General features: G+C 45.2%; 1 protein-coding gene across 1 annotated transcript; it reads left to right on the top strand.

The window, feature by feature from the left end:
- The first annotated feature begins 899 nt into the window (after positions 1-899).
- On the top strand, positions 900-22,838 carry LOC137436386 (ATP-dependent RNA helicase DHX33). The gene is made up of 2 exons (XM_068130117.2): positions 900-1,637; positions 12,698-22,838. Exons 1-2 carry the CDS (start codon positions 915-917, stop codon positions 14,117-14,119), a joined length of 2,145 nt encoding a protein of 714 aa, XP_067986218.2. The 5' UTR covers positions 900-914; the 3' UTR covers positions 14,120-22,838.
- Positions 22,839-23,617: the final 779 nt, after the last annotated feature.

Genomic DNA, 23,617 nt, shown 5'->3' with positions numbered 1-23,617 from the left:
AGAGGAACACGAGGAGGAAGAAGAAGAAGAAGGAACAGAAAAGCTGCAAAGCAACAGCAGCTACAAACATGAGCAGCAGCAGCAGAAGCAACAGTAAGCAGAAGAAGAAGAAGAAGAACAGAACAGAACGGCAAGAGTGAGCAGAAAAAGAATAAGAAGCAACAGGTACAGAAGCTACAGACGCTACAGAAGCTACAGACGCTACAGACGCTACAGAAGCTACAGAAGCTACAGAAGCAACAGAAGCAGCATCAGAAGCAGCATCAGAAGCAGCATCAGAAGCAGCATCAGAAGCAGCAGTAAGCAGGCTGTTTTGGTGCTATGTACATGATGATTCTCTGCAGTTCGTGAACGGTGAAAGGATGAATAATTCCTATTAGATTTGCATTCTCCGTTTCAGTCACTCATTGGAAAACATTCACAAGGCGGAGAGTACGTACACTGAGTGAGTGATTTGCCGTTGCTCTTTCCAATTCTGTAAATTGACCTTTTACAAAACCCTACGTAAGCACGAGGCGTCTCCCACGCCCAGGTCGCCTCACACTGCTCTGCCTACGATGCACCAGTGTGGTAGTTTACAGTGCGGTCTGGAATCGAACTCGTGCTGGACAGATTAAGGTGAACTGCGCTACCTCTGAGATACTCGGTGAACTGAATTATTCGAAAAATTGAAACTTCCTCACACCTCCAATTTCGAGCCATTTTTGTACATTTCAAGTCGGCCATGACGTTGTAGTTAGCTGTAGTAACGTCGCTTTGCCGAAAGTCAGTTGTGCTATAAAGTTTATTATTCCTCCTCTGATTATAAGACTTGTGGTTGATTTTGTTTTATATGATGTCATAACTGGTGTAAATATATATTTGTAATCCGAAAACAAAAATTCCTCACGCACGACACAACACTGACGAAGACGATGGCACCGCATGGCGATGCGCACGGCTCGTCCAAACGGCCGCGGCTCTCATTAACGGCCGATTTGGCGGAACAGAGACTGAGGTTGCCAATCGCCGAGGCTCGCCAAGCATTGGTATCGCAGCTACGACGCCTCGACACGGCCATCATCGTGGGCGAGACGGGCTCGGGCAAGAGCACGCAAGTACCTCAGTATTTGCTCGACCACGTGATACCGCGCGACGCGCCGCCGGGTTCCCGCGCCGGGGTGGTGTGCGTCAGCCAGCCCCGGCGAGTCGCCGCCATCGCGTTGGCGCGGCGCGTGTCCAGCGAGCGGGGGTCCGCGCTCGGCGCGGGGGTCGGCTACTCGGTGCGTTTCGAGCGCGCCATGAGCGCCGGCACGACCTTGTGCTACTGCACGGACGGCGTGCTTTGCCGCGAAGCGATCTCGGACCCGCGGCTGGCGCGCTACGACGTGCTCGTGCTGGACGAGGTGCACGAGCGCGCCCTGCACACGGACGTGGCGCTCGCGCTGGCACGTAGGGCGCAGGGGGCACGGCGCGGGACGCGGCGTCCCCTCAAGCTCGTCGTCATGACGGCCACGCCGGACGTGCCGCGGCTTCGTCGGTATCTGGACGGGGCTCCCGTGCTGTGCGTGCGGGGGAGACAGCGACCCCTGGAGCTGCGCCATGCCAAGTCTCCTCAGCAGGACTATTTGCACGCGACGCTCGTTGCCATCTTTCAGGTTAATAATGATAACATGATATTTATAACTCGAACTGCGAGCGGCGATAACGGCTTCCTTGTCTGACATTGTAAGAATATCACAATTTTAGTCTGCGGTATGTCTGAAATCAAGAATCGTTTGATTGTGTAGATCAGGAGAAAATACTCGTGGTGAGTTGATCATGTGTATGAAATTTTGCATTGATCATTTCAGCAGTTCTGGAGAAACACATGTTTAAAGATTTTCCTTAAATACAAGATAGCCGCCATACCATGTGACTAATGACGTCATAGTTTGCAAAAATAAATCAATATATATATAGTCATTCATACTTAAGTTTCTGATTGAGCGGTTGTGAATATTTAGATGTTAATTTTTTTCCCTTCAATCCAAGATGGCCACCATACCACGTGACTGTTGATGTCATAGTTGAGAAACCTTTTTCTTCCTGAGGAGTTCATCATGTCCCTTAAATTTCACGTTAATCCGTTCAGAAGTTCTGGAAAAAGAGGTGTTTAAAGGTTTTCCTTAAATCCAAGATGGCCGCCACACAATGTGACAGATGGTCATTGTTGAGAAATATTTTTCCGCCATCAGTACTTGATCATGTGTATGACATTTCACATTGATCCATTAAGCGGTTCTCCTGAAAAGATTTTTTTTTCCTCCTTAAATTCAAGATGGCAGCCAAACCAAATGACTGAAGACATCATGGTTTGCAAAAACAATTACCCCATCGGTATGTAAACATATTTCAAGTTTCATGTCGATCGGAAAAGCGGTTTCGCTTTTGTTTTGTCGGACACACACACACACACACACACACACACACACACACACACACACACACACACACACACACACACACACGATATATAAAATGTCATCAGTCTTACCGAGAAGTAGATTTTTAACATGAAAATTTTTTACTCCAATATGCCCACCAAACCACTTGACCAACAACAACAACATGCATTTTAAGGCCATTTTCCCTGCTAGAGTGGGGGTTAGCCTTGCGGTCCCCATGACGATCTTCTCCATTTTGCCCTATTTTCTGCATCTCTCCTTGTTAACCCCCTTGCCCGCATTTCTTCTTCCACCATCTTTAGCCAAGTCTTTCTCGGTCTTCCCCGTCCTCTACTTCCTTCTACATTCATTTCCATTACTCTTCTCAACCAGTCAATTTCATCCTTCCTCAACACATGACCAAACCATCTCAACCTGTTCCTCTTCACAGCATCAATCACAGGCTCTATTCCCATCATCTTTCGCGATTCATCATTTGTCTTCCTCTCTCTCAACGATGCTCCGCACATCCATCGAACCATTCGCATTTCCACCCTTTCCAACCTTCGTTGCTGCTCTACGTTCATTACCCATGTCTCTCTCCCATAAATCATAACACTTCTCACACATGCAGCATACACCTTTCCCTTCAGCTTCAACGACACTCCCCTCCTCGTCATCACGCCCCTCAGTTCCCGAAACTTCTTCCATGCACATCTCACTCCAGCAACCGTTGTCGAGTCTGAACCCACTCAGCGCACATTGTACATTGAATGGAGTTCACTCCGACACCCTTCCTGCACACAGCACACGGCCACTTCCCAGTTCTTTCCACCTCACCACATGCTTTACCACTTGACATCACCTTAGTCTTTCCTATATTCACCTTCGGACCTTTTGTCTCCATACATTCCTTCCAATTGTTCATCTTTTCCTTCAGTCCATCCATACTTTCTGCAATCAACACCAGATCCTCTGCATACAACAACTCCCATGGTAAACCCTCCTTTACGTTCTGAGCTAGCACCTCCATCACAGCTACAAATAGTAGTGGACTTAGTACCGACCCCTGATGCACTCCCACCTTCACCTCAAACTCACCACTGTTCCCGTCCTTCGTCCTTACAGCTGTGCGCGCTCTTTTATACATTGCCATCACTACTCTGATCAACCATTCCTCCACTCATAACTTCCTCAATGCCCATGTCAATACTTCGCGTGGAACCCTATCGAATGCTTTCTCCAGATCAACAAACCCAAGAAACAACTTCTTCCTCTTCTCCATGTACTTCTCCTGCAACTGCCTCACAATAAAGAGCGCGTCTGTCATTCATCTTCCTGGCATAAATCCAAACTGCATTTCGTCGATCTTCACCTTCTTCCTTATACTCCTCTCCAACACCCTTTCCAATACCTTCATTCCATGCTCCAATAACTTTATCGCTCGGTACAAGCCACACTCCAGAGGGTCACATTTCCCCTTGTATAGAGGGCCGAGGGTACTCAGTTCCCAATCCACTGGAATACGGCCTTCTTTCACCACCAGATTACAGATCTCTGTCATTCTCTTCACACCCCAACTTCCTGCTGCCTTCAACACATCTCCCACAACTCCCGTCGGCCCTCCCGCTTTTCTACTCTTCATTGCTTTTATCGCTTTTATCGAATCCCTGGTGTTGGGCGAGCGGCTAGGGTGCCGGTTTAGGATCCTAGGATCCTGGGTTCGAATCCCGGTCGATTGCTGAATTAACGCCAGGGGGGTTGACTCAGCCCGTCATCCTTCCGAGGTCGGCTAATTGAGTACCAGTTCACTGGTAATTCCCTGTTTGTCGTTAAAGGCGGCAAAAAGGGTTGGCGTCAGGAAGGGCATCCAGCCGTAAAACATTGCTTCAAAAAGGGGACCGAAAAACAACAACAACCACGGTTCCCGAAAAAGGCCAACCTCCGCTTTGCGGGGAAAAATGGCCTCTAAAGGTGGTTTTGTTTTTTATTGCTTTTATCGCTTCCTCAACTTCCTTCTCAGTTATGTTCTCTGCCGGTCCTAAAACTGGGTTACTCTCTCTGTTGCCATCCCATCCATTCTCTGTATTCAACAGCATTTCCATATATCTTTTCCATCTTCCTTTAATTCCATCTGGGTCCACAACGATTTGTCCCACTTCATCCTTCAAGCAACTCACCCCCATCACATCACACCTCTCTTTCGCTATCTGCTTTGCAATCCTGAATACCACTCTCTGACCCTCTTTCCGAATCCAAGCTTTCTCCGAACATTTTCCTACATGCCTCCTGCGCCTTTGCTACCTCTTTCTTTGCAGCCTTCTTGGCTTCCTTATAACTTTCATGCTCTGCTTTTTCTGCTCCCGTACCCTTCGCCTTCTGCCACTCCTTGAACTTCTTCCTCTTCTCGTCAATCCTCTTTCCAACTTCCTCATCCCACCACCATGTTTCCGAGTGCCTGGGTGGTCCTTTTGTCCATCCACATACCTCACCAACGGCTCCCAACAGACTATCTTTCATTGACATCCAACCACGTTCAAGCTCAACCACATCATCCTCTACCCTACTCAGCCTCTCTTTTAATGCCTCCCTTACTGTCACCTCTTTCAACCTCCACACCTTCATTCTCGGTTGGTACTTCACCCGCCGAGCTCTCCTCGCACCTTTCACCCTTATGTCGCAGACAACCAAGTGGTGCTGTGAAACAGCCTCCTCCCCCGGGATCACCTTTGTGTCCCGGAGGTGCCCCCTATTTCGCCTACGCACCATCAGGTCGTCAACGGTTGTCGTTGACCCACCTGACGTGTATGTAACAAGCTTATTATCCTCTTTCTGGCACTGAGTATTACAAATCAACAAATCAGCTCCATCAGCAAACTCCAAAATCCTTTCACCTTCTCCATTTGTCACACCATATCCGTAACCCCCATGAACTCCCTCAAAACCATCCATACTCCTTCCCACATGTCCATTTAGGTCTCCTCCTCCCACAACAACTTCCTCATCTTTCACGTTTTCCATCAGCTTCTCTATCGCACACCAGAACCTGTCCTTATCTTCATCGCTCCGACCAACCTGCGGAGCATATCCCGAGATGACGTTCACCAAGAGCTTTCCAATCATCATTTTCACCATCATCAACCTATCACTCATTCTAGTCACACTCACCACACTCTCTACAAACTCCTCAGAAAACAGGACACCAACACCATTCACGCCCTCCGGGGGCACCCTTGCCACACAAACTTGTATTTCTGTCCCTGCCTACCCTTCACCATTCTCACACCACTTCCCTTCCATCTCGTCTCTTGCACACAACATATGTCCACTCTTCTTCTGATCAATACTTCCACCACTTCTCCTGATCTCCCTGTTGTCATTGTCCCTACATTCCATGTCCCAAACCTCAGAAACCGATCTCCACTTCGGGCTGTACCCTGCCCATATGTACTTGTAATTGTTATGGTTCTCTTTTTGAGGCAATGTTTTTATGGCCGGATGCCCTTCCTGACGCCAACCCTCTTAGTCGCCTCTTACGACACGCAGGGATACGGTGTACCTATTTTCACCAGGGTACACACCGGGAAAACCTGACCGATGACTTTTTTTTTTTTTTGGGGAAGCTTATATCCTCATGGGTCATAGATCATATGTGTAAAATTTCACATCGATCTCTTTAGCAGTATTGGAGAAGATTTTTTAATTTTTTTTCAGAAGATCCAAGATGGCACACAAAATGGTTGACCAATCAAAAAGCTTGAACCTCAATGCACATCTTCTACACATGTCTGACGAGTGTGCAAAGTTTCAGCATCAGTCTTTCCGTCTTTAAGAAACCTTAATCACAATATTTGGCGGGAAAAAATAATAATAGAGAATCGGAACAATAATAATAAATCTATCTAAAACAAAAATTTTGGAAGACATTATTATTGTTAACGAACGCCCATGAACCCTGTCGATCAATGTACATATAGGTTCTCAAAGTGGTCCCTACCACCCCCCAATGGGCGCTGGGAACTTTCAGGGGGGCGCTCGAGAGTCCACGGGCAGTAGGGGGCGCTGGCAATGATTTGTGGGGCACTGGCGATTTAGAGGAGCAGCGGCGATTTGGAGTGCTCATTGGGCTTCCTACAGTCTGAACAGGTTACCCGGCGCCATTCGGCAAATTGGCCATCCAATCAACGACCACATTCTTTCCCCCTCCGCATGGTTTTTATGATCACATATTCGCTGATGTCGTGTAGGTATTTTCTTGTCCATACATGCTCACGCAACAAACATTATCGTGTATGACACCAGCGAAATACTATTGGCCGCCAATGTGGCCAATAGTACAACACTAATTTTTGTCACGTAGTGCCATTTCAACCAATCGGCTTGCAAGAATCTTTTTATGCGGGATATAATACACTCTATTCGTGCTGGACTATTCAACGTGCCTGGTTCAACTTTACAGCCTGGCCTGACCAGCACAGACATTGGGCAAGGTATGAACCGTCAGTGTTCGCGCTGGTGTTAGTCTTTCGACATTTTGGCGTGTTGATTTCGTTATTCAAAAAGAAAATGGGGCAGCATTTCAGAGACATGCGCGAACTGTCAGTGCCAGCATGGGTGATCAACCCATTCAAATGTGACATTCAAGATGTGAAGCGTGAATTACAGGACGAAATTATCAACCTCCACAATGATGATGAGGCGAAGGCAAGATTCTCGCAGCATGAATATGGCAAATTCTGGATTCTGGAGCGGGCGAATACCCCGCAATGTGGACAGAGGCAGAACTGCTGCTGATGGTGTTCCCCACATCATACCTCGTTGAAAGAGGGTTCAGCGCCGTGATGGTGCTGCTGACCAAGTATCGAAACCGCCTTGACATTACCAAGAGGGGCGATCTGCGTCTCTATCTCACTGAGATGGAGCCAGACGTTCGTAATCTCGCAGCGAGTCACCAGGCCCACCCTTCACACTAACGGTATTTGGGCCTGTGTTAACAGATTCCCAGTTTGCCTCACCTGGACCTGTCCTGCTGAAACATTGTAGGTCGTGCAAAATAAAATAAAAAGTAAAGTAAAATAAAGTAAAATATTTTTCAGAAAATATTTGGCTTCTGTTATTTTTGCTTCCTATCTACATAAATTCTGGGTGTCCGACCACGAACGATAGGACAAGGGGGGAATTGGGCCGGTCCAAGAGGGCAGAAGGGGGCAGTAGTCCAAAAAAGTTTGAGAACCACTGATTGTACAACCACCTTTGTGGTTACTTTATTTATCGCCAAATACTGGTTCCTTCCCTAACAGCCTGGTCCTTGGCGCTTCTTAAAAATTTCATAGCGATTGAAGATCACAAACGTGAGCAAAGCAAACAGCACTTGATATATAAACAAACACACATACACACACACGACATATATATATATATATATATATATATATATATATATATATATATATATATATATGTATATATATATGTATATATATATATATATATATATATATTGTTACGGAACCCAACGTCGGCCTCGGATCCCTTCTCGAGGGGGGGATTAGTCCCCTCGTTCGTGACTGACCGACGTGGTCCCTGAAGCTGCACCGCGACCTCCGGAAAGGCCGGTGCACAGCCCCGTTCGTACCGCGGACAGATGTTAATTGATTGCCGAGCGGTGTTTATCAACCGCGGCACGAACTGTTACCAAGACTAACCCGATCCTGAACATTGGCCAAATCGTGCCACAGGTATTCAATGGGGAAAAGACAAAGACGACGGATGTGAAGAAGAAGAAGACAAAAAGGGTTTGAAATACGACTATAATTTATTACTACTATTTACAACCAAAATAAACCAAGGAGGAGGAAGGATAATAAAATAAAAACAGAAGAAGAAGAAGCGGACACAGTGTACCTTAGCTTACCTATAAACAGTCTTACTTAACCCAGGACAGAACAAACAAAACAAACTCATGTACACAAGAGGATGGAATGGCAGGAATGGTTTGGAGGGATGAGAAGGGGAGGAAGGCACGGAGCTGGCTGGAGCTTGATCCCGCACGGGACGTCGGGCTGGACCTCGACGGCCACCGATGCCACTGATCCTGGTTCCCGCGGGGTTACGGGTCGGAGCTGCCTGGTGGAGCCAAAGCTGCTGGTCGAGCCAAAGCTGCTGGTGGGGGGTTGGTGTGACGGGTTCTCTCTCTCTCTTGAACTTAATCGTCTCTTCGTGCCGCCGTGGGGACGTCGCGTGCTTTCCCAGGACTCATCTCTCAACTCTTGCTCTCAGGACTCTCCGTAGCTCATCTCCAGCGCATCTGGACTCATCTGAGGTGGGGGCGTCTCCCGCGGGTTATATATAGCCCCACCCTTGAACCTTTTCGAACCTCCCCGATCGCTCTTCCTCCGCCCTCTCAAGCCAAACCCCTCGTGCTTGGTTGGTCTGCAAGGGCTGGCTCACTCCTCCCCTCTATGACGAGGTGGAGACACGCCTTTCTTCTCCGAGCCGACCGCGTGCTCAATGGAGGCAAATGCAGTTGGTCATAAATGCAGTTGGCAATAAAGGCTTTGGGGGAATTTGAAAAAGGGGATCTATCTATTTGAATTCGGTGCAATGGAGTTTTAATTAATGGAAGACAAAGCCTTAACCTAATACACAGAATAAGGAAATAACTACCAACAAGGAGGAAATCTATGATTGGCTAACGTGATTGTATATGACCTAACTAAGGGACGCCCTTTGACCTTTATACACAACTGGAGGAAGGAGGGTGATATTTTTTACAACAATAAAAAACACAATTCTCATTTCCACAACAATATATATATATATATATATACAGTGGAACCTTGACTTACGAGTTTAATTCGTTCCGTGACCGAGCTCGTAACTCAAATTGCTCGTATCTCAAATCAAATTTCCCCATTGAAATGCATTGAAATGCTATTAATCCGTTCCAGCCCGCCAAAAACCACACCAATTTTTTTTTAAATATACAGTATATATAAAAATATCTCGCGCTTTATATTTCACCTGTATGCAGCATAAATATATATATATATATATATATTGTTGCGGATTTGAGAATCCTGTGTTTTTTTGTTGTAAATATCACCCTCTAAGTAGTGTAATGATTCCTTGTAAATACCTCCGTAGTGTAAAGGTCAAAGGTCGTCCTCTTAGTTAATCCATCGCAAGCATGTAGGCCACCATATACCCTTCTAAATAGTTATTTCCTTATTATGTGTATTAGTTTCAGGCTGTGTTTCCCATTAGTTGACTCTGCATTGCACCGAATTGAAATAAGATAGATCCCCTTTCAATTCCCTCAAAGCCTCTATTGCCAACTGCATTGCTGCCATTACGGCGTGGTCAGCTCAGAGAAGAAAGGCGTGTCTCCAACTCGTCATCAGAGGGAGGAGTGAACCAGCCCCGATCAACCAGCCAAGGATGAGGGGTTTGGCTTGAGAGGGTGGAGAGAGAACGATCGGGCAGTTTCGCGAACGTTCCAGGGTGTGGCGATATATAACCCGCGGCGCGACGCCCCCACCGAGAGACGGTTGAGGAAGGAGACGACCGAGGAAGCCCCCACCAGCTCCAAGTGACCTCGGACTCGTTTCTCGAGTTCACCCCATCGCAGCGGAATCCACCGCAGCTTTTGACCACGGCAGCTTTGAGCGTTGACGGCAGTTGCGGCCGCGAAGAACGCCGCCGTGCGGCTCCGATTGAGGAGGGTCGGCGGCTGCTCACCTCGAGCCGTGCGATCATACCAACCACCCGCATCCTTCCCTCCTTGTGATCCCACCTCCTCGTCCGTCCAGCCATCCACCTCCTGCCATTCATTCCTATCATCATTCCCCGTGTAAGTCTGATTGTCGTCCGTCCTTTATGTTGTCTGGGGTATAAGTTAAGCCTGTTTAGATAAGCTCGTATTGCACTGTGTCTTCTTCTTCTGTAAATTATTTTCATTTCTTTCCTCCTCCTTGGTTTTTTTGGTCTTGTAAATATTAGTAATAAATTATATTTGTTCTTCCTACCTTGCCTTCTTTCCTTCACATCCGTTTCGTTTTAGTGATTTCCCCATTGAATACCTGTGGCACGATTTGGCCAACGTTCAGAATCGGGTTAGTTTCTGTTAACGGTTCGAGCCGCGGCTGCTAATCTGCTCGGCAATTAACATCTTGTCCGCGGTCTCGAACGAGGTTGCTCACCTGCCTCCCTGGAGGGAACTGGGCAGCTTCAGGAGCGGAGGCGGCCAGTGAAAATAGAAGGGGGACTAACCCCCCCCCCCCTCGCCCCCCCCAAGGGGAGTGCCGTACTCCGTTTCTGCAACTATATATATATATATATATATATATATATATATATATATATATATATATATATATATATATATATATATATATATACGCATATATACGCATATATACACATATATACGCACACTACAGCAGTCGCCCTTAATGGGTTAATTGGGAGGTGGGCAATTAGGTAGATATTTTAATATGAATGTTCGATAGTGTGTTATGTAAATCTCCTTCAATTAGCCTTGTTGGGATGAACCATGAACGTTTAGTTGGCACCTCATCTCCATGCTCTTCCTTTGTAACTTCCTCTGTTACATGTCCCCCATTTCCTCTTATCTCCTTTCCTTCCCCATATTCCTTTTTGCCCCTAGCCCCTTGAATTGCAAACAGTGCAGGGTCAACGAGGCACAACTACATGGCACACTATGCTGGATGGTCAGGTGCACACCATGCCGAACAGAGTCAAGAACACGACATGGGCATTGGAGCCGATAGGAAGAGTGAATGGAAAAAAGGGAAGTGAGGTGTTTGAGTAAAAGAGAGGTTTGTGGATGTCGTGCTGAGAGGGAGAGGAGATTGTTGAGTTGCCTGAGTGAAACGGTCTTTCGTGGTGGTGCAGCGGGGGGGAAAGCACCCATCAAAGGACCCTTCCCAAGCATCACAAAAGACTGTGTTTAGTCCGAATGCCACCCCTCAAACCTGCGCTGCCCACGCAGGAGGACGCCGGCACGTACAAATCGGGAGACCAGGGCGCCAATGAAAGGGAACTTATCCGTTCCCTCACCCCCATCTTATTCTCCTCTCCCCGCCTCTCTGCCCTTCCTGTGCCGTGTGCTTGCATGTCTACATTCAGAGTAAGATAGACGAAGCCAGATTTGTTTAGTTAAGTGGTCCGTCTCGTTTGTCCTTGCTTGTTCAGTGGGTTTTTTCAATTAATTTGTTAGTGGTTAAAATTAGTTTATCATTAATTTTGTGGGACCAAAGGTGGTAATCAACCTGTTGACTGATGGTAGATGCCCAATGGTAGCATTTTTCAGCGTTCACATCTAGGCTCATGGCTCTGTGATGGAAGGTGTGGTTCAAATCCCGCGTCCTGTGTTAATTTGTCCATTTTTTTTTATTTTTTTTTGTATAAAAGATCGAGGCTCGTGAAAGAGCGAACATTTATCACACAGAAAGACAAACCGACAAACCGACACATAACCGACAAACCGACACATAGAACAAATAACATCGGGAGCGGTAGACAAGATGGGGAGAGAGGGGGAAGGACACAAACACAACACAACACAACACAACACAACACAACACAACACAACATTTTAGAGCAGGAACCGAGAGACATGGAGACATCGAGAGATCTGTGGGAGGGAGAGGGCTTTGGGGGGGAGGCATGGGAAAGGGGGTGGGAGAGGCATAAAACATATGGACACTGCCAGGACTACCAGGAAAGAAGATGGAATTACAAACAAGGTGGATCTGGGGTGAATTAGTGGGGGTAGAAAAGATCAAGGTTTTGGATGGGGGAAGATAAGAGATGGTGGTGAACAGCTGTTTTAAAGACCTGGAGGGAGGAGTGGGATTGAAGGGAGTGTGGGAGTTTGTTCCAGAGGCGGGAGAAAAGAGGAATGAAGGAGTGAAGGTGAGCAGAGAGCCGAGATTTCGGCAGTTTAACCATCAGAGGCTTGCTGGCAGATCTTGTGCGACCTGTAGGAATATTTGGGGGACAGAGCACAGAGAGAGCTGGGGGAGCAAGGCCGGAGAGGAGTCGGTAGAAGACGGAAAGACCACCAACGATCCATTGTCTATTTATTAACTGATTTCCTTGTAATTGGTGTAAAAGTACATTGATGTCTCCTAATAGCTTTGTGCTGCTTGTGACATAGGTGTGAGCTCGGTCATGAACACAAGGTATAATTTTTTTGTTTTATTTACATACTGTATATGTTGTATGTAATTTTAATCGGTGGCGAACCCACTTCTGTTCTTTTTCAGGTTCATCGTGAAGAGGATCGAGGAGACATTCTTGTGTTTTTGACAGGCCAAGAGGAAATTGAGGCGACCGCACGTATCTGTCGTCAGCTATCTCGTGTGGCTGTGGGCAATGCCGGAGTGCAGCGCATGGAAGTTGTGCCACTGTACGCTGCTCTGCCCCCCACTCTGCAACAGCGTGTGTTTGCACCGGTGTCGCCCAGCTCCAGGAAAGTCGTGCTGGCGACCAATATCGCCGAGACGTCGCTTACGATTCCTGGCATCCGATACGTTATCGATTCGGGGGTGGTGAAGATCAAGCGCCACGATGCTGAACTTGGCGCAGAAGTTTTGGCTGTGGGTCCCGTGGCGCAATCACAGGCAGCACAGCGAGCTGGTCGTGCTGGCAGGGATGGGCCTGGCGTTTGCTTTCGCCTCTACACACACCAACAGTTTATGGCACTGTCACCGCTTGCCACACCTGAGATCCAGAGATGTGACCTTGCGTCTGTCTTGCTGAATCTACTTGCAATCGGTGTGCCTGATGTAGAAGATTTTGATTTCATGGACCGACCATCCCCAGATGCCGTTCAAGCTGCCGTACAGACATTGCAGTGGCTTGGGGCTGTAAAGAGGATTGACACGAGTACACAAGATTCACATGGGACGCACACGGGCAATGGAGTGAGACCTTCAAAATCGACCAATGGAGAACACGGCACCATCGATGGAATGGTTGTGAAGACCGATCACAGCAAGAACGACCAGAAAAAAATTGTTTTAACATCTCTGGGGCGAACTCTTGCGGCATTTCCTCTGGATCCTCAACTAGCCAAGGCCTTGCTTGCTGGTTCGGAACTGTCATGCTTGGAAGAGATGCTTACTATTGCTGCTGTTCTTTCTGTCGATTCATTTTTCTTGGCAACAGCAGGTGGATCAAAGGAAGGCGATCGAGCAGCGGCAGCTTGCCTGCGTTTCGCCTCGCCCGATGGCGATGCACCAACACTCGCTGCCGTGTTCCGTGCGTATCGTGCATCTGGAAGCAACAAGGCCTGGTGCATTGAAAATGCACTAAATCACCGGAACCTCAGACTTGCATCTGAGGTCAGGAAGCAGCTTCATGACATTTGTGTGAAGCTGGGCCTCAAAATGTCATCATCCTATGATGAACCTTCACTCCCGCTGCGTGCACTATGCAGAGGTCTCTTTTTGCAGGCCGTTCGTCTGCGCCCCGATAGGAAATACGAGTCTTTTGCAACGCACCGCCCAGTAACTCTCGGGCCTTCTTCAGCACTGCGTGCTGTTGCTCCACGGCCAGTTGTTTTGCATCACGGGCTGGCAGCCGGAGGCTCTGCAGGTCTGTCGATGCGGCGAGCAACGGCAGTAAAGTCCGAGTGGTTAGGTGAAGCACTACCAGCAGCCCTTGCTCACCGATGGATGATCTGAGCTGGATAGGTTGAAGAAAGCGAATTAGAGCACAGTAATTTATTGTGATGTTGAATCAGGCTCTTATGAGGATTTGGGAATCGGATTATCAATGTAATCTATTTTTTGTATTTTTTTTCATCACGTTCTCCATTGGGTTTGGTGGACAGGAGGATATTGAGGAAGTTGAAAGGGAAAGTCCTGTGATTTTGTGTAACGTTGGTGTATCTATACGGTCTGGCACTGACAGAGCAGCAACAGAGGCTGCATTTCTCTGAGAACAACCGGTTCAGGAAGGTTGCGGGAATGAAGAGTGGATATAAGTCGTATGATGGCCAAACTTAGGGAGGATATCGGCATGTCAATGAACTTGACGGAAAGATTTGGTAAAAAGAGCTGGCTGAAGTGGGCAGGAACCTTGGTGCCGATAGCCGAAAGTTGATGTCTGAGATGTGTTAAAAGGGGCAGACCATGGTTGAGATGGGAGGATCGTGTGAAGAGGGATGTTAGAAAGGTGGAGGTGGAGGAGTGTTGTCGACAGAGTAGATCAGAAGCTCGGTACCATTCGGCCTCGGCCCATATAAAGGGATTTTTGAGGTATGCCATCCCTCAGATCGACGTTGAACCCGGGTGTCCCATCTGCTGGCATGAGTTGGTGTACGTTGAAGATCGTACATTGTCTTTTGCAAAGAGTAGGGGAGTGATTTCCGGCACCCTCAAGCAACATCAAATTCCTGCCACCTTCAGTCCCCAACATCAGGCCTTCCGAGCTAGTTTGTGAACGGCTTGGGCTAAAGCATTCTCCAACTGACCCCACATTCCCACAAGGTGGGAATAATTTGGGCCATGGAAGTTGCAAATATTTAGTAAAATCATTAAATATTTTGTAAATTTAGTAAAAATAAGTCGTACTAAATTATTTCTAACGATGTTGCTGCTTTACTTTTGTTTTATTTCCTGTGTTAACAAGACCAAATGTTTTTTTTTTCAGCCTTATCCACTTTTGTGCAATCATAAAGCTTTTGAAACTTGTCATGGCATCAAGTACTCTGATATGTCATCATGATGTTCACCCATATGACGCTGTACTTTGTCACAGTGCACAGTCGTATTTTTGTGGATCAAAGGTGTACACACATTGTCATCATGATCGAAGGTGTACACACATTGTCATCATGATCGAAGGTGTACACACACATAGAAAACCAATTAGAGCACAGTAATTTATTGTGATTAAGGTGTACACTCTTCTCTGCACCAACGCCAAAGGGTACTGCAGGATCAAACTCATGATGCTGGACCACTCCCTAAACCCGCATGCTCTCAACGGCAAAAACAAACTTTTTTTATGGCCAACAAAGGCGTGGCAGGGGTCACGCTTCAATATTTTTTTTTGTGGTCCACCGGGCCACCTAAAAAAAATTTTTTTGTGGTCCACTGGGCCACCTAAACAGATTTTTTTTTGGTGGCCCACCAGCATTTTTAGTGGCCCGACTATATTATTTGCTGGTGAATCAAACTTCATAAAAATCAGTATCCACGTTTAAATTATTATTTCCCACGACACCGACAGATCAAATTTCAGTGGTTTTCATACCAGCAACCTCGCAACTCGTAATCACAGAACGTTCCCGTCAGCTTTTCAATCATCTACCTACTAATTACAGCAAAATAATACGAGGACAATTTTAATGTTTGCTGAAGAAAAATCTCATCACATATTATCACATTTATTGCGTTTTCAAAAACAATAGTTAGCTCTGAACAACTTTCAGCTATTGACGAGATTATTGTAATCGTTAAATCTCGAAAATAGTACTAAACCATGTTACTGTAAAACTTGAGTATTTTTATTTGATGAACATTCAGTTTTAAAAATATTGGGTCAAAATATGATGTAAAGAACGGTTCATTTAACGCAGTGTGAATTTGCGTGATGAGCATGCGGCTAACGGTGTGATGCGTGCATATTGCACGCTCACGGCGATTCGATATCCCGAGGCGGTGTTAGGGGTGCACAAGCAAAGCTTGGCCTCACACATGTGCTGGGGTGTGTTCACAAAGATGGATATACAACTGTAGTGCAGCTGCAGCACGTGCTCACAGGGCAAGCAGCCGCCATGTTGGAATACCCTTTCCTCACTAGAACGCAAGAGGAACAGACATAGCTGAGAGTGTGATCAGCATAAACGCATCCAAACACATATGGACTTCATCAGGTTCTGTTGGCAGATTGATTCACATTTGTTTTCCTCTTTTGTTTGTTTTCCTTCAGAGCCTTATTAGTCCAATCAAAATATGAAAAAGGGGTCAACCCAAAACAAAGTGCAACAGAATCCATTTTACCTGCATTTTATTTGGAATAGCTCACAAAACAACATCTTAAAAGTAGAGGAAAATCGAAGTTGTGGAACAGTGCCTAATTTGCAGAAATTCAAAATGGCCACCATTCAAACTACTTTTGCCTATATCTCAGGATCTGAGACTCGTGGAGACTTAATTCTGGTGTCTATACCCATGTTTTCAGGGTCAAGGAACATGTTTATAACAGTATAACATTGGGTCATTTGTTCGCACCTAATTTGCATAAATCCAAAATGGCCACTGTGACAAATTAGCTTAACCCATATCCTGTAACTAATTAATGGTTTAATTCTGGGTTTGCACTTGCTTTTGGGTCAAGGAACACAATGAGAACAATGTCAATAATCAAAACTTGTTGTCATTAAGCATCAGCACAGGCCCAATTAGCATAATATCAAAATAGCCTCAATTCATAACAATCAATCAACTATATTTCAGGTCAATGACCACATTATGAATAAATGAAGATGCTGCCAATAACATTGCAGTGATTGGTGGTGGATTTTTTCTTGTCTCTTGATTTCAGATTAAACAACGATGGATGAACCCCAATGTACCCTCTGCCATCAACCTATATCCAAAGACCAAGAAAGTTCTACTCTCACTCAAAAAGGGTGTGACGGGATCAAAAGAGCAAGTGAAGAGAGAGGCGTGGACACGAGTACCATACCTGGACAGAAGGTTCACAAGAAATGCCGACGAATACACTGCAACGCAAACTGTATAGGTCTATCACAATCGAGAGTTTACAGGACTCACAGGTCCTCCAAGACATAAATCAAAAACTGAAAGCAGCAAAAGATACAATGCAGAACAAACGCACTGCTAAGTTGTGGCTACAGCATATGGAAATGGTAGCAATTTTGCAAGTGTTCATCAAAGCTGAACGTACTGGTAATTGGGACCTACATCTGAAGTCAATGCAAGCGATGTTACCGTATCTGGCAGCAGCAGGCCACACCAACTACACAAAATCTCTTCACATCTACTTGAACAAGATGGAAACCCTAGAGAAAGAACATCAAGAACTTTATCAACAGTTCCAAAACGGCTTCCATGTAGGATGAAGGTCAGATCGATACTGGGCTGGGCTCTGAAGACTTGCTCATCGAACAAGTCTTGATGAGAAGTCTAAAAACTACTGGTGGACTAACACGAGGCCGCGGTATGACAGAAACACAATGACTAGTTTGGCTGTTGTCTTCCAATGCCTGCTCAGAGGTCAACTTGTCTATGCAGGACTTAACATCAGTGAAGTACATGACCAGTGAACAGCATAATGAGATGTCAGAGGAAAATCTGTACCTTCGATCTGAACCTCACTATGGCATGAAGAAGCAGCCAAGATGCTGGGATATTGCGGTTCTAAAATCCACACTGGGCCCACAAGTATGCAATAGTATGCTTTTTGGGCATGCTATCCTTGGTTGTGATACTACATCCCACAAACATGGTTTTGGAAAGGGAGTTGCGCTCAAGCTGATTCGCACCATATAGTCCGGCAGCTAAATAGGGATTTTTAGCTGAACCTTGCACTAAAGGTCCCACAATGGTTTTTTCTTGATTTTGCATCTTCAGACCATGTAGAATCAGAAACTCGAGGGTGCCAAGCTGGCACCCTTGAGCGTTTTGCAGAAATCACGGGTTACCAAGGTAACCATTCCCATCGATTTGGGTGTAAATAATAACAACGAAATCTGCATATATTAGCAACTATAGCTGCCCTGATATTGATTAATATGTCAATTTGTATGTTTTCTAACACGAGGAATCCGTTGGACACATTATTCTGATGATTGAAGGTCAAGGTCATATTACAATGTCAAGGTCACACCAAAAATATGATAATTCGAACACTGTTTTATTGTTAAAACTAAATATTTCACCACACTGAGTAGTGTTATAGTGTTCTAAAGTGTACATAAAGTGGACACATTATGTTGATGATTGAAGGTCAAGGTCATATTACAATGTCAAAGTCACGCCAAAAATAATAACAGCGGTCTTCACATTGTTAATTCGTGCTTTCCTGTATTTTCAGATAAGAAGCATGGAGTGTGTATTCAGCAGAGTTGATGCCTGCAGTCATCCCAATCAGCCGCTATCAGTTTGCACAGAACGACGGATATCAAGTATTATCGATGCAAGCAAACTTAGAGACGATGGTTTGCATGTCGACATCGCGAATAACTTCTCCGATGATTCCAATTTCACAATGCACTATCACAAAAACTGCGTTTCTTCATATACTTCAAAATCTCATCTAAATAGATTACGGAAATCAGAATCTCGCTCCGTTTCCCCACTACCTCACGGAAAACGTCAATGTCGCTCTGACCTTCGTAGTTTTGAATTCAGGAGAGACTGCATCTTTTGTGGAACGCCATGTGAACAAGATAAGAAAAATCCGAATCGCCAGAAGCGGCGGGTAGTCTTGTGTAGAACTGCGAAATAATAAATAAATCGAAACTCAGAAACCGGTTAAAAGTTGAAGTGACTGCAAGATCTGTACACAAAGCTACCAGTGTGATAGTCGACGGTTCCGCCATATTGTGGGTCGTTCACTGGCCAACGCAAGGTACAGTGCAACAATTTCTCGACAATTTTGTTGCATATGTGGCAAGCAAGATGAAGTATTCTGATGTATACCTAGTGTTTGATAGATATGTAGACTATAGTATCAAAGGTGTTACTCGTGCATCAAGAGGGAAGGAAGCAAGCAGAAAACATCATCTCTCACGTTCGATGCTTCTTCCACCACAGAAAGTTGTATTAACTGTGACATAACAAAGTACAGCTGATCCATCTGATCGTTGACACACTATGTCAGCAGAGAGAACAGTTAAGGACGACCCGCCACAAATTGGTGGTAACAGGAAGCGATCCGGTCCCTGTGGAAATAAACCAAGGACTAATGATCCACCGGGAAGACATGAGAAACACCCAAGAGGAGGCTGATTTGATCATCATCCACCAGATGTTATCCATTGTGGAAGAGGGTGCTATGAACGTTAATATCAATGTCATTTCGGATGATACTGACGTGTTCGTACTATTAGTCCACATTTATCAGCAAATGCAGCTCACGTGCCCTGTAACGATGGAAGCCACATCAAAAGACAGGAAATGTATTGACATCCAAGCAACTGCCTTCCAGCACAAAGACATTGCAGGCCAACTATTATCAACTCATGCCTTATCAGGATGTGATAGTGTGGCTCTGTACTGGGGCATTGGAAAAGTTAAAATAGTGAAAGTGCTTCAAGCAGGCCATCAACTATCTGAAATGGGAAATATCACAGCTCAACTTGCAGATGTTGTCCAAGAGGCAACTACATTCATAGCTGCGTGTTATGGACATGCTGAAGCCACATCTATGACCGATGTGTGCTACAAAATGTGGAAAGTGAAAACAGCAAGGGCAAATATTGTCTCTGCTCCAAAGCTCATGTCTCTGCCCCCTACCAATGAATCTTTTCAACTTAATGTAATGAGGGGCCACTTACAAGCCTGCCTCTGGAAACATGCCGCAGAAGCTAGTCCACCAGACATGGACCCTACCATGTATGGATGGACACGAGATACAGAGAACAAAACTTTGCAACCTGTGATGGTTCCACAGGACACAGCATCTGCACCGGATGACATACTCAAACTGATCAAGTGCACTTGCGAAAACTGCAAGTCATCAAGGTGTTCATGTTCATCTTCAATGTTGCCCTGCACAATATTCTGTCATTGTGAAGGTGGATTGGACTGTTGTAATGAACGTACTAAAATGGTAGTGCCGGATGTACCTGATGAGTGATGAGGAAGATGTAAATGCAGAATTATAAACAATTAACGTGATAAACTGATTAAACTAGGACGCTGAAAAACATTATCATACACAGCACAAATACCTTATTTGTGCTGCTTATTACGGCATCGCTTATCTCACATGTTGCTGAAATCCCAGGGGGGGGGGGGGGGGGTAATAAACAGTACCGACTGCACATATAATATACATGTATACACAAAGAATTAAGTTAAGCACCCCTACACAAAGAATTAAGTTAAGCACCCCTTAATCCTGTCCTGAACCTGAACCCCCTCGAGCACGTTTGGGACATGTTGGGACGACAAATTGCGAAGATGGTCCCTCCAATAGCCAATCTGGATGAATTGGAACGTGCATTACATCGGGAATGGAACAACCTGCCACAGCAACGCATACGACGGCTTACAGGGTCTATGAGACGTAGGGTTGAGTCAGTGATCCGATCACGTGGGTCCTACACACGTTATTGACGCAAAGATCGCTAGAGGTCTTCTCAGAACAATGACTGTACGTTAGAAAACATAAACGTCATCCACACTGTCCGTGATGGACCTATAGCTCCATACTTAAATTGAGGTGAAAATATGCCTAAAATTCCCAAAAAATTTCACCTTAAATTATTCAGAATAAAATATTGAAAACGGCATGATTGTTATGTTTTTATGTGACCATAATATCACTTCTCCAGAAAATATAGCAATATCATGGGTATATTACACTGTTTTGACGACAACAAACTTGTAATGTGCGAGGTTGTAAAAAAACGGGGGGGGTGCTTAACTTAATTCTTTGTGTATATATAAAACCGTTGATGCTCATATTGTAATAACAATTAAGAGCTTTATCATATTTGAGCAAATTGTGTTGGGCTGACCGCTGAACTTTTCCATGCTTTAGACTCAAATTTAGCTTCGTAATAATATGTTGCCCTTATGGTCGGACTTATACACACTTATTTTCATGTCAACATTATTAAGTTTTCGTTTAAATATCGAGTGTTTAAGTTGTATCTACAACTGGTGACATTTTATGTACACTTTAGAACACCATAACACTACCCAGTGTGGTGAAATATTTAGTTTTAACAATAAAACCGTGTTCGAATTATCATATTTTTGGTGTGACCTTGACATTGTAATATGACCTTGACCTTCAATCATCAGAATAATGTGTCCAACGGATTCCTCGTGTCAGAAAACATACAAATTGACATATTAATCAATATCAGGGAAGCTATAGTTGCTAATATATGCAGATTTCGTGTTTATTATTTACACCCAAATCGATGGGTATGGTTACCTTGGCAACCTGCGATTTCTGCAAAACGCTCAAGGGTGCCAGCTTGGCACCCTCGAGTTTCTGATTCTACATGGTCTGAAGATGCAAAATCAAGAAAAAACCATTATGGGACCTTTAGTGCAAGGTTACCTCAAAGTTCTGCTGGACTAATATAAAGACTTTCAGGAACAGGCCAAGATCTTTGGAAATCAGAATAGCACAAAGGCAGACATCATGTACGCAGGAGAAAAAGCAGTCGTCTCCTTATACAAAGGCAAATCAGATGACGAGTTGGATTTTCTCCGCCTGCAATGCTTCCAACAGAAAGTCAGCATGAGTACAACATGTGTGAAACCAGAGGTTCTCCCGCCAACCTCAGCAGCAGCTACGTACCACAGTATGCGGGTCTATTTGCAAGTACAACTGGATGGGGAAAGGAAATCAGATGCAACCAGCGGGGTGGGGTGGTGTGAGAAAGGTGGACAGTACATTCCAGTTCTTACAGACAAAGCAGCAGCCCCCAAACACCTCCTGAAGATAGTAAGGTGTAACTGCAAAACAGGTTGTAGCAACAGGCAGTGCACCTGCAAGGCAAACGGTCTTGAGTGCACTAATGGATGTGGAGTGTGTAGAGGTGTATGCAAGAATGTCATTGCAGTCCTTGAAGAAACTGAAGAAGACACTGGTGGCTCGAACATGTGGAATGATATAGTAGTTAAATGACTGCAGTTACAGCAGATTGATGCATGGTTCACTGGTGCCTTATGCTTCGCCAACAGAAATAGTCCAACTTCACTCAGATGGGAAATATGTGCCAATATTAATTTGAAATGGCGGCCATTTTAAATGTATGCAAATTAGGTGTCAACAAATGACCCAATGTTATAAATACTGTTATTATTGTATTCCTTGACCCTGAAAACATGGGTATAGACACCAGAATTAAGTGTCTACGAGTCTCAGATCCCGAGATATAGGCAAAAGTAGTTTGGATGGTGGCCATTTTGAATTTCTGCAAATTAGGCACTGTTCCACAACTACGATTTTCCTATACTTTTAATATGTTGTTTTGTGAGCTATTCCAAATTAAATGCAGGTAAAATGGATGCTGTTGCAATTTGTTTTGGGTCATTTCATATTTTGACTGGACTATATAATAGAGCTGCAAAGGTGATTGACAAAACTGAGTCTGGTTTTAGTAAATTAGAAGCGTCAAGTTGAGTTGGTCTGTGAGAATAACTGAGTCTCAGTGCCCCCAATAAAATGGAATAAAAGTGTGGTGGTGGGGATGGTTAAATGACAAATTGATAATCGTCCAAAAACAATTTCCAATGTGATGGTCTTTTTTTAAGCATTAAGAAAGAAGAAAGATACGCACACACATGGATACTTTGACACCTGGGAGGGCTCCGTTCCACCTTCTGAAACCTGCATTTGGATATATAACAACCAACGACACACGCAATAACTCAATATTACTGTGAAACACTTTACAGGTGATTATAACAATTTACATTCACATGATAAATTTACCACATCAACATTAACACAAGCCAAACCGGAAACATCGACTTTCTCAACAATCCTCTCCAAGAAGTTCTGTCACTCAAGCTTTTGGGTCTCACTCTTGCACGATCTTTCCTGGGAAAACCACATTTCCAAGCTGGCCTCCAAAGCCAGTCACCGACTGGGCATCCTCCGTCGTGCGATGTCCTTCCTTGGCACACCTGAGCTCCTCACCACATACAAGGCTTTCATCTCCAGGTCAATGGAATACTGCTCTCCCCTCTGGGCTGGTGCTCCTGCCTCACACCTAGCTCGTCTTCACGCTGTTGAAACCAAAGCGTTCAGAATCATTGGAATCTCCCGCGATGACGCTATCTCCGAGGGCCTTTCACTCACTCACCACAGGCAGGTTGGTGGTCTTTCTGTCTTCTACCGACTCCTCTCCGGCCTTGCTCCCCCAGCTCTCTCTGGGCTCTGTCCCGCAAATATTCCTACAGGTCGCACAAGATCTGCCTGCAACCCTCTTATGGTTCAACTGCCAAAATCAAGAC

This window comes from Myxine glutinosa, chromosome 11, assembly GCF_964187855.1.
Source record: "Myxine glutinosa chromosome 11, kmMyxGlut1.1, whole genome shotgun sequence".
NCBI lineage: Eukaryota > Metazoa > Chordata > Myxini > Myxiniformes > Myxinidae > Myxine > Myxine glutinosa.
The sequence above is the reverse complement of the archived record's forward strand: the minus strand, read 5'-3'. Positions and strand labels throughout refer to the sequence as shown.

What these genes read in the sequence shown, in the direction of transcription:
- LOC137436386 (XM_068130117.2), top strand. Translation starts at nt 915, where the DNA reads ATGGCACCGCATGGCGATGCGCACGGCTCGTCCAAACGGCCGCGGCTC. An exon ending in CGCTCGTTGCCATCTTTCAG is followed by an intron (nt 1,638 to 12,697) that starts GTTAATAATGAT and finishes GTTCTTTTTCAG; the next exon opens with GTTCATCGTGAAGAGGATCG.